Source organism: Vulpes vulpes, chromosome 4 (assembly GCF_048418805.1).
Source record: "Vulpes vulpes isolate BD-2025 chromosome 4, VulVul3, whole genome shotgun sequence".
NCBI lineage: Eukaryota > Metazoa > Chordata > Mammalia > Carnivora > Canidae > Vulpes > Vulpes vulpes.
Genome location: NC_132783.1, coordinates 1514898 through 1529433, shown reverse-complemented (window position 1 = coordinate 1529433; position 14536 = coordinate 1514898). Strand labels below are relative to the sequence as shown.

General features: G+C 49.3%; 1 protein-coding gene across 7 annotated transcripts in view; it reads right to left on the bottom strand.

The window, feature by feature from the left end:
* INPP4B (inositol polyphosphate-4-phosphatase type II B) overlaps positions 1-14536 on the bottom strand; it is a 440596-nt gene that overhangs the window by 73144 nt on the left and 352916 nt on the right. For all 7 annotated transcript variants that reach the window (XM_072755181.1, XM_072755185.1, XM_072755179.1 and 4 more), the window contains 3 exons: positions 5071-5243; positions 4116-4239; positions 2725-2842 (listed from right to left, as the gene is read on the bottom strand). In XM_072755181.1, the coding sequence (XP_072611282.1) occupies positions 2725-2842; positions 4116-4239; positions 5071-5243 (415 nt within the window). The remainder of the gene's footprint in view (positions 1-2724; positions 2843-4115; positions 4240-5070; positions 5244-14536) is intronic.

The following is a 14536-nucleotide window of genomic DNA, read 5'->3' as shown; positions in this document are numbered from 1 at the left end:
TGGACGCAAGTATTTTATTTTATTTTATTTTATTTTATTTTATTTTATTTTTTTATTATTTTACTATTTTATTTTATTTTATTTTATCTTACTATTTTATTTTATTTTACTATTTTATTATTTTATTCTATTTATTTTATTTTATTTTACTTTACTATTTTATTTTATTTTACTTTACTATTTTATTTATCTTATTTTATTTTATATTATATTTTATTTTATTTTATTATTCTTTTTGGACGCAAGTATTTTATAGGATGTATGATTAGCAGGTATTTTCCCAATCTGGCTTGTCTTTCCATTTACTTAATGACATTTTTGCTCCTTCAAAGTTTATGATTTTGACTAAGTCCTATCTATCAAATTGTGTATTTTATGAATCTAGAATTTTGGGTCCTATCAAAGAACTCTTTCCCTAACCCAACTTAGAAATATTTTCTCAAAAAAAAAAAAAAAAGAAATATTTTCTCCTAGGAGGTTCATAGTTTGAGCTTGCATTTAGACCAGTGATCCATCGTGAGTTGGTTTTTTGTGTATGATGTAAGTCGAGGTTCTAAATGATTTTTCCTGCGTATGGATAACCAATCGTCACAGGAACATTTCCTTGAAAAGACTCTCCATTCTCTATTGAATTGCTTTGGCACCTTTGTCACTAATTGATTGACCCTAAAGGTGATAGTTTATATCTGGGCTCTAAAGTCCGTTCCATCGATCTAGATGTGTGTGCTTATGCCAGTACTACAGGGTCTTCATTATTGTGGTTTTATATTAAGTTCTGAGATCAGAAAGCGTAAGTCTTCTTTTGTCCTTTTAGAAAATTGTTTTTGGAATTCTGGGTCCTTTGCATTTCCATACAAATTTTAGGTTTAGCTTGCCAATTTCTGCACAAAAGACTACTGGGATTTAGACAGCAATTGCATGAATCTATAGATCGGTTTGTGGAGAACTGCCACCTAAACGATATTGAGTATCCTAATCTGGGAACACGGACTGTCTTTCCGCTTATCGGATCTTATTAATTTCTCTAAGCACGATTTTGCATGTTCTGTGTACGATTCTTAGAGTACTTTGTTAAATTTGGCCTGATGTAATTATTCTTTTGGACGCTACTGTGAAGGAAATTGTTGTCTAAATCATTACCGTTTCCAGCAACTTTTCAGGCGTGTGCTTTTTTTTCTGCTTTCCAATCCAAATCAAGTCCGTTTCCTCTGGTGGTGAACCTGCTGGTCTCTTCAGCCTGCGTTGCCCCCGTAAAACTCTGCTGACGGAGCTGGGTTCCACGGGAGCGACTCTGGGCAAGAGTGTCGCAGACACCAAACGTCTGAGCCAACGTTCTCCGCTTTCTCATTAATAAGTACTTGTAAGTTCGTGTGCACAGTCGACTGCTCTCCTTAGTCTCAAGGTGGCTGTTTTAGACGATTGTGTCCGATTTTAACGTCGCTCCAAATCCTGGAGACAGGACTTGCTAAGCCACTCACTTTGCCATCCTAGGGGCTCCACTCACATCTGCTTCACAGCTTTTGAACTCAGATCCAGCCTGCAGACTCCCCAGGAAGGGTGTCTGTACCCTGCCTATGCCAAATGGCCCGATAAACTTCCCCTATCAATCGCGATAGAAATATCAGGTTCCCACTTTTGATAATCCCCACAGTAATACGGGACGGTACTATTTCCCAGGTGTGTGTATGAGCACATTTATTCTTCTTTCTTCCAATGCACAGAAAACTAAGCATGAGTGCACAGATGAAATATTTAGTTCCATGAGGATATTTTTTTTCTTTCTGTATATGAAATGGTCACCTTTCATTCAATCATGCGTCCCTGAGCATCCTTCATGCAAAATATAGAATATTTTTGTTCTAAGATATTCAAAATATAGAATCATCTGTTGACTACAGACAAGAAAGCAAGTGAGTCTGGACTTTTACAATAACTTACTTCTTTCTCCATCTCTCTCCAGCATGAGGAGGGCTTTCTCTTTCGCACGCTCGTATTTTCTCGCTGTGATCTAAGAATGTTTCAAATTTCGGATATCCTCATGCAGCCTTTAAAAGCGCTCGTGCCAGAACGGTCACCATTTGGTGGACTTGTGACCGAAATGATTTACCATGGGATATAATTCTTCTGTTGGAGGTCTATTTTACACGCCATCATTTTTCTTAATTATTTCTGATATTTTGCCCATCATTCACTGACCTTCGACGCTATTTATTTAAAACCATTCTCGGAAATCTCAGTCTGTGAGTGAATTGTCAAAAATAATTAAGAAAAACGGCGGTATATGGCCCTGGCACAGAAATAGATCTTTTCTAAAATGTTGCTGCTTTTAACAGAATTTAATATAAAGTCACTTTAAGAATTATGACGCTATTAACCAAATGATTCCAGCAAAGGTAAAAACACCCGGAGCTTTGGACTAGATAATAAGAAAAAAGAGAGGAATGTTCTTCTCATGCCTGCTGTTCTTCTAAATTCCTCCTATTTCAGGGGGGAGCCTTACTAATGCTCACTTCGCTACTGTAAAATTTACACACGTTCGTGAACCTTCTAGAAGCTTTTCAAGATCTTCCTCTGTTACGTCACCTACATTCATTTCTCACTAGGTAGGAAAAAAGACAAAAGAAAAATGTCCAAACTAAACCTTAATCCTCCTTGGCTCCTCTGTCAGGAGTTAAGGCAAATATCTAGCAAAGCTTGGTCTCATTGGAAATGGGCCCCACTTACCGCCTTCCTGTTATAACTGGCAGGACATCGTTGGATTTGGCTTCGATGATTTTAAATGCGACTTTCTTCAAATCTGAGATGCCAACAGCCATGTCCTCCAGCATCCCGATTTCATCACCTACACGCGGGAAAAGGTGCGTTGCTGCAAACTCAGTATTTAAAGAAAAGGTCACTTGGTACTACACCTCCCTGCTGGGATTTGTTCGAGCGCTTTAGTGAATGAGCTTCCGAATGCAGTGAATATCCTCTAAACGCCTCTCCTCGGAGGCTGAAGGCTTTCAGCAGTGAAATAAGAACCATTTCAGTGGACTCCAGCAGCCCAAGGACCCTTTGGGGGAGAGAGGAATGGGCACACTTGCTGGAAGTCTACAGGGAAGTTTTAACTCCTTTATGAACCGGAGTATCATGCAGTTCTCTTTGCATTGGCGGGACTGATATTTAATTTCCAGAAACAGAAGTAGATCCACAATACCCAGTACAAATGTAACGCAGGCCACATACATGATTTCAAATTTCCTGGTGGCCGTATTTTTAAAAGCGCGAAATTTATCAAGGTAAAATTAATAATATATGTCGCTCTGACCCAGTATGTCCCAAATATCATTTCAGTTGCAAATCAATGTGAAATTACGAATTATTACCATAAAACAAGTTTTTACTCGTCTTTGAAATCTGGTGTGACATCGGAGAAGGACACACATGATATGGTCTCATTCATTTGGGGAATATAAACAATAGTGAAAGGGAATAAAGGGGAAAGGAGGGAAAATGAGTGGGAAATATCAGAAAGGGAGACAGCACATGAGAGACTCCTGACTCTGGGAAACGAACTAGGGGTGGTGGAAGGGGAGGTGGGTGGGGGGTGGGGGTGAATGGGTGACGGGCACTGAGGGGGGCCCTTGATGGGATGAGCTGGGTGTTACGCTGTATGTTGGCAAATTGAACACCAATAAAAAATAAATTAAAAAAAATAAATCTGGTGTGCATGTGAAGTACACGTTGATTTGGACTAGACACATTTCAAGTGCTCAACAGCCACACCAGGCTTTGTAGTAAACAGCACAGCTCTAGACAATACAGAGTTGGGACTTTAAAAATCTAGTGGCTGGAACTATGTTGGCAAAGGGCTTTTCATATTAAAAAAGCCAGATGGCTGCTCAGGGCTCCACTACCCCTACTCCATGAGATAATGTGTAATTCCATCCTCAAAACAGAATGGGGTAAGAGTTACAAGGTGAATGAATGCAAAGGACCGAGAGTCACGTTATTTCTGTAATGCCTGGTGTCATTGAGGGTTATTCCTCATTTTTATGGTTAACCGGAGAATCTGTGGACCAAATATCCTGATGCGTGAGGCGGTGACTGTTAACAGGTACTAAAGCGACACTCACTGTAGGTACTCAGCAGTCCTTCATACTGCACCACCAATCCCACGGTGTGAAGCTGCTGCAGAAAGCCAGGGTCATGCAAACTCGTGTGTAGTTTGATGATAAAACCACACACCAATCCAGCAAGCTACAAAAAAAAAAAAAAAAAAAAAAAAAGAGAGAGAAAATAAAACAAGAAAGTCATTGAAGACATTGACTGGGATCAGCAAACTTTAACTGAAAAATATTTAAGATTTCTGAGGCATCACAGATTTATTCATTTTATTTATTTTTACTTTTTGGCATCACAGATTTTTTTTTTTTTTTGGCATCACAGATTTAATGGCAATTTTCAAGTGTGTGAAACAGCCATGAGCTAGTGGGGGACCCGGACAGTGTGGTTAAAAGATCCCCTTTTGGAAAAGAGTCTCCTTTCCCCCGTGTGCGTGTCTACAAGACCCGGCTGTGGCTGTGGGTGTGAAACTCTCTTTTCACAAAGGCGTCTCCATAGGTTCACGGGACTCACAAGGCCAGTCTTCCCTTCATTTTCTTCCGTGTCCCTGTACTGTTTGTACGCGCACCAGCAAGTGTGTGCGTGACACAAGCGATCACTGGGACAGCCGCCGCGATGGGGGCCGGCTCCGCGTCTCGGCGTAGGCTCGGTCTTGCTAAACCTTGCCCGTAGGCATTACCACCCTGCAAACTTATTTTATAAACAAAACCGAAGAGAGATCACTAAGAGGCCCCGTCCTGGGATTCCGGAGGGAGCCCAGCGAATGGGACACTGCAGAGGCAGCCCTGGGCCGGCCCGGTGCCACGTCGGTGCGCGGGGCGCTGTGTGCCCACCCGGGCTGCCGGCGGTGGCGGGCTGGGCGGCCTTCTCTTGCACGTTTCAGAGACGTGGCCACCTGTTTGCACAAACACGTACTGGGGCCGCCCGGGCCGCCCGTCCCCGCGCCGCGCGACAAGAGGCACCTACTGCTTGGCTGAAGACGACGTCCCTCCTGAGGGTGAGCATCAGGCCCTGGGGCAGGCCGGCCGCGAGTTCCTGCAGGAGCACGAAGGCCAGGGACTGCTTGGCCCGGTTCACCACTTCTCCCATGCAGTCCTGGAGGGCGCGGATGAGGGGACACAACTGCTCGTACCAGTCCTCTGCGGGGAGGAAGGGGGGTCAGAAGGGGCCCGGATGCCCGTCGGGGGGAGGCGCCCACCTACCGCTCCTGCCGAGCTGTGCCCGCGAGCAAGGATTCGAGCAGCTGCCCCTGAAGGGCTCCGAGGGCAGCGACCCCGGCTCTCCGCGGGTGCCCTGCGGGGGACCGCACTGGACTCCCCTGTCCGTCCCGCCACCCGCAGTCTGTGCCGCCCGTGCCCTGTGGACGGCGCCGCTGGCTCCTCCATGTGGAGGCCACGTCTCCCTGGCTCCTCTACGGCCTCCACGCGGGGAGCGCCGGGCGGGTTCTGCTCTTGCGGAGCCACCAGACGGTCGCCTCGCCCTCTGCCCTCTGCCTCCGCCACTTGCCGGTCTCCCCTGGACCGACTACTCCCCCTTGCCTTGCGGCCACAGCCCACGGGAACCCTCCGTCGACAGCGGCCCCGGGGCCCCGGAGGGGCCTTCCTAAGCACTCGGCATCCCGCCCCATCACTCACCCCCTCGCCGCCCTACTTTAAAGATCTCAAAAACACGAAGCGTTCACGGTCACGTCCCAAAGCACAAAACCGCCTCCGTATCCGACCTCGGCCTCCCTGTCCAGCCTCACTTCCCGCAGCATCCCCACCCGCAGTCCCGAGTCCCAGGTGAACTGCAGGACGCGGTTTCCCCAGACCTGTCCTGAGCTGTCACCTCGGGGTGTTTGCACGCCCTGACCTGTCCTCCTGACCCGCTTCCTCCTCTCTGCACGTCAGCCCAGGACCCCCACCTGCGGCTCCACACCCACGCTCATTTACTGAAGTTTGCGTTACTTACTTTTGTGCCCACGATTCCTTTTCCTTACTGTTCTAGAACTATCCACACATTATCTGCTCTGCAAGAAAGGGAGCTTACGGACAGTAAGGAATTCACTTTTTAATCCCCGAACCTAGCATAGAGTCTAATATATATATATGTAGCAGACACTCAATCAGTTTCAACGGAATGAGTAAAGTCACAATAAATATGACAAAAGCGATTGAAGATCTAGATAAATAAGTATGACAAAATCAAAAAAAAAATCATGACAAAATCAAGTTTTTGACAATTCACATAGGTTTTCTCTAAATCAGGATACAAAACCGGAACCGTCTGGAGTTTTTCGTACGTCTGGATACCTAAGTCGCTCCAAGGACATAATTATGATGTTGGCGTATGATACAGACACGAGTTATATTTTAGTTATTATTTTGGAAATCGAGGCCTGGGTAAATGTCAGATACTACACGTTCCGGACTGTGTGACAACCCCTTAACATATAAATAGGTTAATAGTAGTGTGACAAAGAAATTTAGTAGAAAGGAAGGTCTGCTGGAAAATTAATCGTAATTCAGTGTCTGGAATGATCCGATCTCAGCACAAAAGCGCAGGCTTCACCGTGAATGATATAAACGGTCAACAGCCAGCGGAGACCTTGGAAGAGTCACGGCCAACGATACAAAGAATCGCGATCACACCTGCCCCGTATCTACCGTCACGTCGTAATTTCACGTTGTGTTGCGATAGGACCCAATGAAATAAACCCAAATGCTTGAAAGAGTAATGAATGGCCGCGACCTCATAAAAAGATGAGCTTCCTCTTAATATTCTACGTAAACGTTTATGCGACGCTCTAACGCACGACACACTGGGAACCTTGTGAGTCATCATTTAAGGATATTGCAGGATCACGCGTTACGTAGTGGGAGTGGGCACCAGCGCAGGGGGCGGGGGGGAGGCCTGATGGATCTGCAGTCACGCAGTGGAGGACTCACTCGGGGGCAGCCTACGTCGACATCTGAACAACGGTTCATTTTATTTTATTTATTTATTTTTTTTTAAAGAAGCTTTGCCTCTTTTTTTTAAAAATTTTTATTTATTTATGATAGTCACAGAGAGAGAGAGAGAGAGGCAGAGACACAGGCAGAGGGAGAAGCAGGCTCCATGCACCGGGAGCCCGACGTGGGATTCGATCCCGGGTCTCCAGGATCGTGCCCTGGGCCAAAGGCAGGTGCCAAACCGCTGCACCACCCAGGGATCCCACAACGGTTCATTTTAAACAAATATCGAGAAACTCCTGAATTTTCCGTCGTTGGCACAGGTGAAAGGGCACATGACGGGGCGTCAGAGGACACCCAGAAGCCATAGTCCTTATGCCTGTGTTTTCCTGTACTTGGGTCTTTTAGGTCCCGTTCTCCGCTGCTGTCATCGATCCCAACGTGAACGTCCCCCCACACGCTGGTTCACTGACACACGCGTGTATCCGCCAGGAAAACGAAGGTGGCAATAGATCGACCCAGGGCTGCACGTCCAGAGACCACAGGCTGCAGAGTGCGCGGATTCTGTGCTTGGGCTGCGGGGAGCGGCTGCCGCTGGAGCCCCGGCACCGGGAGCAGAGGCGGGTGCGGTGGGTGCGCTCCTTGCTGGGTGCTGGCCGGGCTGGGCGCCTCCTTTCAGGCCCTGGCCCCGGGGGACAGGCTCCTCCTGGTGGGGAGGGGGGTGACTTCAGGGCGCGCCTGCATCTCTTGCGGGACCCTGGGCGGCAGTAAGGTTGGGGATGGCTCTGGGGTCTTCACCTGCACCGGGCTGTCCTCGCCCACTGCGGGGCCCAGCCTCACGCCGACGTCACCGGCTGAGCCCTACTCGAAGCTGCCATCGTGTCGCCAAGGAGGGGGTGTGATTTGTGGCCTCAACAGAGTGGAGCTGGGGGCCCGGCGGGCTCGCGGGCAGCATCCGCCCTGGCTGGGGTCACGATGCAGGCCCCCCCGGCCCCCGGCCCCGGCCCCCGCTCACTCTCACGTACCCAAGGGAAACCTCTCGAAGGCCCAGAGTAAACCTGAAGCCTGTTGGACAGTGATCTCGGGGGTCCCGGAGCACGAGCGGCTGGCCCAACGCTAACAGCACGCGGGGCCTCGTTCCCCAGAGCCGTGTCCGCCTCGGCCGGGGGCCAGTCCTGGGTACACCCAGCAGGCGGGCGGGGGCAGGCGCCGGGGCAGGGGCCCTCAGGCTCGGCGGCGGGAAGCCCCGGGCTTCTCTCCCAGAGGCACAGCCGCAGCCCTGGGCCCGCGGCGGCCGTCACAGGCCATGGCCCGCCCTCCGGGCCTCGCGCCTCAGCTCCTCCAACTTCAGCTGACACTGCACAAACCACCCGCACCCGCACACACTCACACGCACACGGCCACCGAACCAGCCCCTCCCGGGCCCAGGCCGGGCCCCGGGGCTCTGGGCTCCCTCCAGTGACAGGGGAAGATGCAGGAGGATGAGTCTGGGTCTCTGTGGGACGTCGCTGGAAGCCCCCGAGCCCGACTCCAACAAGCAGGGCCCTTCCTCAGGGAAACGCGCAAGGCCTGGGGCTTGGCGAGGGCCTAGCCTGGGGTCAGCAGCCTGTGTCAGGGGCCTGGGGTCAGCAGCCTGGGGTTAGCGGCCTGGGGGGGTCAATGGCCTGGGGTCAGCAGCCTGGGGGTCAGCGGCCTGGGGGTCAGCAGCCTGGGGAGTCGCCCAAGGCCACCGCGCAGAGCCCACTGGCCAGCCTGCCTCTTGCTCCTCGGTTCCCCGAGGCCCCACCGCCGCCGCCCACAGGCCACCCGGAGCTCGGGCCCGAGGACGTTCAGGCTCCCCAGGAGGCGGCAGGAGCCGAGGGCCACGGCTGCAGCAGAGCGCAGAGCCTGCCTTCCCTCGGCACCGGCTTCTTCTCAGGCCTTTGGGCTTCGTGGCTCCTGTAAGGTAATGAGCTCCCCGCAAGCTCGCAGCCACCGCTCTCTGTGTTACCACGACTTTGAGACTCGGAAGGGAAGGAAGCTGAAGGTGTGCAGGCCGTTACTCTGCGCGGAGAGAAGTGGGCCCAGCTAGTAGGGTTGGCTCACGAAGCAGATGCTCCAGGGGAAGCCGAACCCCTCGGGCGGCCTCAAGACGGCGACGATCCAGCCCCTGAGATCCGGGCTGATGCGGCGACAGGGCCTCGGGTGCCCCCAAACCGCAGGCCGCGTGACCCTGGCGATGCGTGGGGGCTGGCACGGCAGGCTTTGCCCTCTCTGCTCCAAGTCCTGGTTGCCTGATGGAGCCGCGTCCTCCGTCACCCGCACACAGCTGCCAGGGTCCCCTCCGAGGGTGGGCCCCATCGTCCCGGCGCGATCCTGCAACGTGGACGTCGTGACTTGGGGGTCAGTGAGGAGGCTTCCTCTCCGGGCGGTTCACAGCTGAAGTCCTTTGCAGGAGTATAATCCAGGTGGCCCACCTTGGTCACAGATCCTGGACACCTGCCCACACGGGGCCCCCCAGTATCTGGCCCCCCAGCACGTAGGCTAATCAGGCAATAGAAGAAGATGTTTTTTTTGACCCAGAAAGAAATTTTTTAATTGCATGTGGTGACATGTTAATGACACTTATTAGAGGGATTATTTCACAATATACAAATATGGAATCATTAGTTGTACCCTGGAAACTAATATAATGTTGCATTCCCTTATACCTAAAAAAATTTAAAAAGCATGTTCAGTCATATTGTCCTAATAGTTTTAGCAGATGTTTATGCATTGCTTTTTGTGCATAGTATTTGATAATATAAGGTAATTTTTAAATCTGAAAAAAATATCGAGTTTTGCTCTGGAGGAGGTCAAAGTAGAGAAATGCATAAGCAAGAGACAGTCATAATCAAGGAAATGCATAATCAAGGAAAGAAAAGTGCCCACTGAGGCCCGGCTGCCTAGAGTGTCTTCCTCAGCTGCTCAGAGCACCCTCGGAGCCCCCCGGCCTTGCCCATCTTTAGCATCTCTTGGCTCTGGCCCAGGAATCGAAAAGCCGATCTGTATTCATCTTTAACACGGGCTCGCCTGTCTTCCTTTTATCACTTTCCCTCCCTTCCTCGCTGCCGTCGTGAGAAACACAGTCATTTGTCAGGTCAGAGAGAACGTTTGGGAAGCGAGGTCCTGTGGGTGACCTGTCGCCCGTGGCGCCTGTTCTCAAGGGGTTTAAAATATAGAAGGGAAGCTTAAGAGCTATAAGGCAATACCCACCACACAAGGGAATCGGATAAGTGCCACCAAAATCGGGACCGTGGCAAAACGAGCTTAGAAGGAACAAGAGTGGGATCCCTGGGTGGCGCAGCGGTTTGGCGCCTGCCTTTGGCCCAGGGCGCGATCCTGGAGACCCGGGATCGAATCCCACGTCAGGCTCCCGGTGCATGGAGCCTGCTTCTCCCTCTGCCAGTGTCTCTGCCTCTCTCTCTCTCTTTCTGTGACTATCATAAATAAAAAAAAATAAATAAAATAAAATAAAAATAAATAAATAAATAAATAAATAAATAAATAAAAATAAATAAATAAATAAAAAGAAGGAACAAGAGTCTAGAGGCAACAGGGTTCATCTCCACGGGGAAGATCGTGGTCATTCACGGGGTGTTGTGTATTGACTATCTGCACGCAGGCCCGTGTGGACGCGGTGCAGGGAGGCCGCACGGCCGGCAGGCAGTGAACACCCACAAAACAGAGCTTTGTAGGAACAGTCTGAGGGGTCCCGGGTTGGATGATGTCAAGTCCCACAGGGAGATTCCATAAACTGAGCGAAAGGTGCCATTGAGGGACTGGAAGGGAGGAGGTGGGGGCTGACATTGGGGTCACACTTGGATAAGGCAGGAGCACAGTGGAAATAATGTTGAGCCTGAAGCTAAAGGGGGGAAAATAATAATAATAATAATAATAATAATAATAATAATAATAATAAAACGTGGTGGGCCGTCATCATGGCAGGGAGAGGGAAAGAGGTGAGCAGGGGTAGGGAGGGAAGGAAGAAGGTACCGACTCTGCGTGAGCAGAGAGCCCAAAGCTGAGAGGCAAGGTCAAACCCAGAAATGACGGGAATCTGGTAGACCACGTGGAACCAGGGCTAATGGTGACCGTGCGGGGAGAGTCGGACCGACGCCAGGTGAGCCTCGGAGGAGTCCTCGGGCCCCAGGGATGCTCGTGCAAAGGACAGACACGACTCTTGAGACGTGATCCCCGGAGCAGCACCCACCGAACTACGGTGCGGGGCAAGGGGCCGCTCTTGGCCCTTGCGGCTGCGCTGGGCATTGGGTGCTGCTCCACCCCAAGCAGGCGGCTGGGAGCACAGAGGCAAGGAAGCGTGTTTGTTTGAACCCTGCCAGCCCGAGAGCACGGAGCCCGAAAACATTCCCATCCCGCTCTTAGAGAGAGCAAAGGAAGCGCGTCAAGCGGGGTTTCCGGTTAAACTTCTCATTTGGTAGCACGGAGTTGAAAGGCTTCAGCAAATTCTGCTAAGACGGTTTCCAGGAACTAAATCCGTTCATCAAACAGGCTCTGCGTTTGTGGTCGCACCTAAGTTTCGAATTGGGGGTTATGATGAGCCTGGGGGAGTCACCCATGCATATCCATTGGGCGTATTTTGCCTTTTGGCCTTAAAGAAAAAAAAAAAAGCTGTGGCCTCAGGACTCTGGCCCACAAACGTGCTGAGCATTTAAGGGCTGCATGGGACAGAGATCACTGGGTGACCTGAACCCACCAATGCATCTGCATCCTTGAGCTCCTGTCACTTAAATTTTTTTTTAATAATAAATTTATTTTTTATTGGTGTTCAATTTGCCAACATACAGAACAACCCCCAGGGCTCATCCCGTCAAGTGCCCCCCTCAGTGCCCGTCACCCAGTCACCCCCACCCCCCGTCCCCCTCCCCTTCCATCACCCCTAGTGCGTTTCCCAGACTCAGGAGTCTTCATGTTCTTAAATTTTGTGCAGCCTCTAGGACTGAGAGGAGACAGGAGCGGATGTGGAGTGGACTCGAGGCTGGTCGGAGCACAGGCATCCAGAGGAGGGACGAGGACACGCGTTTCTACCCTGAAGTGAACAAGGCGAGTCCAGTTTTCTTTTCTTTCTTTCTTTCTTTCTTTCTTTCTTTCTTTCTTTCTTTCTTTTTTTTTTTTTTTAGTTTCTAGCAAACCTCAAGGCCGCTGGGATACAGTGCCCCATTGTCTTCAATACTCTCCAAATGCAACAAAGCCTCACGTACGTGGATGTAAGTGCTAAGAAAGCAGGCAAGTCGACCAAATACAGCGTAAGCGGGACTATGGCTCAGGCCCTTCCGTCCATATGCCTCAACGTTCCTACACGGGAGATGCGCATCCTTTTTTTTTTTTTTTCCCCGTTTCTCCTCCATCTCCGTTTCACTGTGGGTGTGAGCATCACCAGATCTATGATAAAGCCACACAATTTTTCAAGTGTAATTTACCAATACGTGGCAATTCTTAATTTCTACCCTGAGGTACGATCCCAATAATAAACCCTGAAGAGATTTCTACGGGATTGATTTTCGTAATGTTATCCCATAATATCCCTAATTAGTGTCTAATAAAACTTAGCATTTTGTTAAAAGGGTGACAGCAAAAAAAATGATGCATGCAGAGTAAGATTAGTGATGCTTTCTCCTGGGAAGGACAGAAGCAGGGCAGAAGCTTAGGAGAGCAGGCTCCTGGCTCAGACCACCCGGCTGGGAGGAGGCCAGGCCGCGCCACTGGACCGGGCCTGACAGTGCACAAGTCATTGGACTTTCCACTTCTTCATCCATTAACTATGTCATGAGTGTTGCAAAAATTGAATAATACAGGCAATATTTTTTTAAAGTTTCTGGCACAAAGAAAATAAAAATAAAAGTTTCCGGCACATATTAAGCAACCCCTTGCCCCAATGTTAGCTTCTATCTTAATTACTACAATAAGGAAGTGATTTTTCTATGTCATCCAATGTCTTGGACTTTCTACTTCTTCATCCATTAACTATGTCATGAGTGTTGCAAAAATTAAATAATACAGGCAATATTTTTTTAAAGTTTCTGGGACAAAAAAAATAAAAATAAAAGTTTCCGGCACATATTAAGCAACCCCCCGCCCCCCAATGTTAGCTTCTATCTTAATTACTACAATAAGGCAGGGATTTTTCTATGTCATCCGGTGTCTGCCCACCTGCTAACATGGGTCGCTCACCTCCTCCTCCTCCTGTCCTAGGGCTGAAGATGAGCTGTGCGTCCTCCAGCTGAGACCAGCTCCTCTCTCCGGACACAAGGTCTCCTCTCCTCTCACCTCCTCCCAAGTATCACTCCAGCGATTCCCTCCCCTTCCTCCCCCATTATGGGTATTTCCTTTGTTGCGGAGCATTCCCGTTGGCACACAGGCCGCCACCCTCCCAGCTTCAGAAACAACCTGTCCTGACCCTCTTTCCCTCTACGGCTTCCACCCTATTTCTCTGCTTCCTTTCACGGTGACACTCCTCAGAAGCCTTGTCTACACCTGCTGTTTCTGGTGGTTCCTCTTCTTTCTCTGCCTCTTGACCACTCCACCTGGGTTTTGTCCCTCTTCACTCCAGGGAATTCTCGCCGACGTCACCAGTGACTTCTACACCCATAGATCCCACTTGAGCTTTCTGCAGCGTCTGCCATGCCGGTCCCTCCCCCCGGAACACTCCTCCCCAATTCTCCCCAATTCCCCTGGATTTCAGGGTATCATACTTCTCTGGTATCCTCTTCTCTTACAGGCCATTCCCTACCCGACTCTGCTGCTGCCTCTTCCATCCCTTTTGACCTACTAACATCGGGACATCCCCCCCTTGTAATCTGTATGGTAACTTCCGCTTCTCTGAACAGCCAATCCTTCGTTGACGTTGTGCAGTTTCACAGTTTTTATCTTATTAGTACAGTTTCATGGCCCTATTTATATGTTGACAATTTCCAACTCAATTTTTTTAAATTAAGTTTTTCACTTTAATTCCGGTGTAGTTAACATACAGTATTATATTAGTTTCAGGTGCACCATGCAGTGATTTAATGATTCTCTACATTACCCGGTGCTCCTCGCGATAAATGTACTCTTTATCAAAATTTATCTCTTTAAACTGAACCTCTCTCTTGGATCCCAGGTTCTATGTCTAAATGCATACTTGATATTTCCATGTAAACTTGGCATGTCCCATGGTGAATCACCTCCTATTCATCACAAACCCTGTGCTACCCAGTATTCACCAACCAGGACATGACCACCCCATCTCTCCAGCAGCTCATGCCAAAAATGTTGACTCATTCTTAATTCTTCCTCTTTTTTTTTTTTTTTCTCATTCTTTCATCCAAACCATCAGAAAAGCCTGTTGGCACTAGATTCAAAGTAAGGACAGAGTCCAAACGCTTTTCACCACCTCCATGGCCACCTTCTTCTCGGTAGTCCAAGCCACCATCACGTCTCACCTAGATAATTATGTGAACTTTCTAGCTGGTCTATACCTGCCT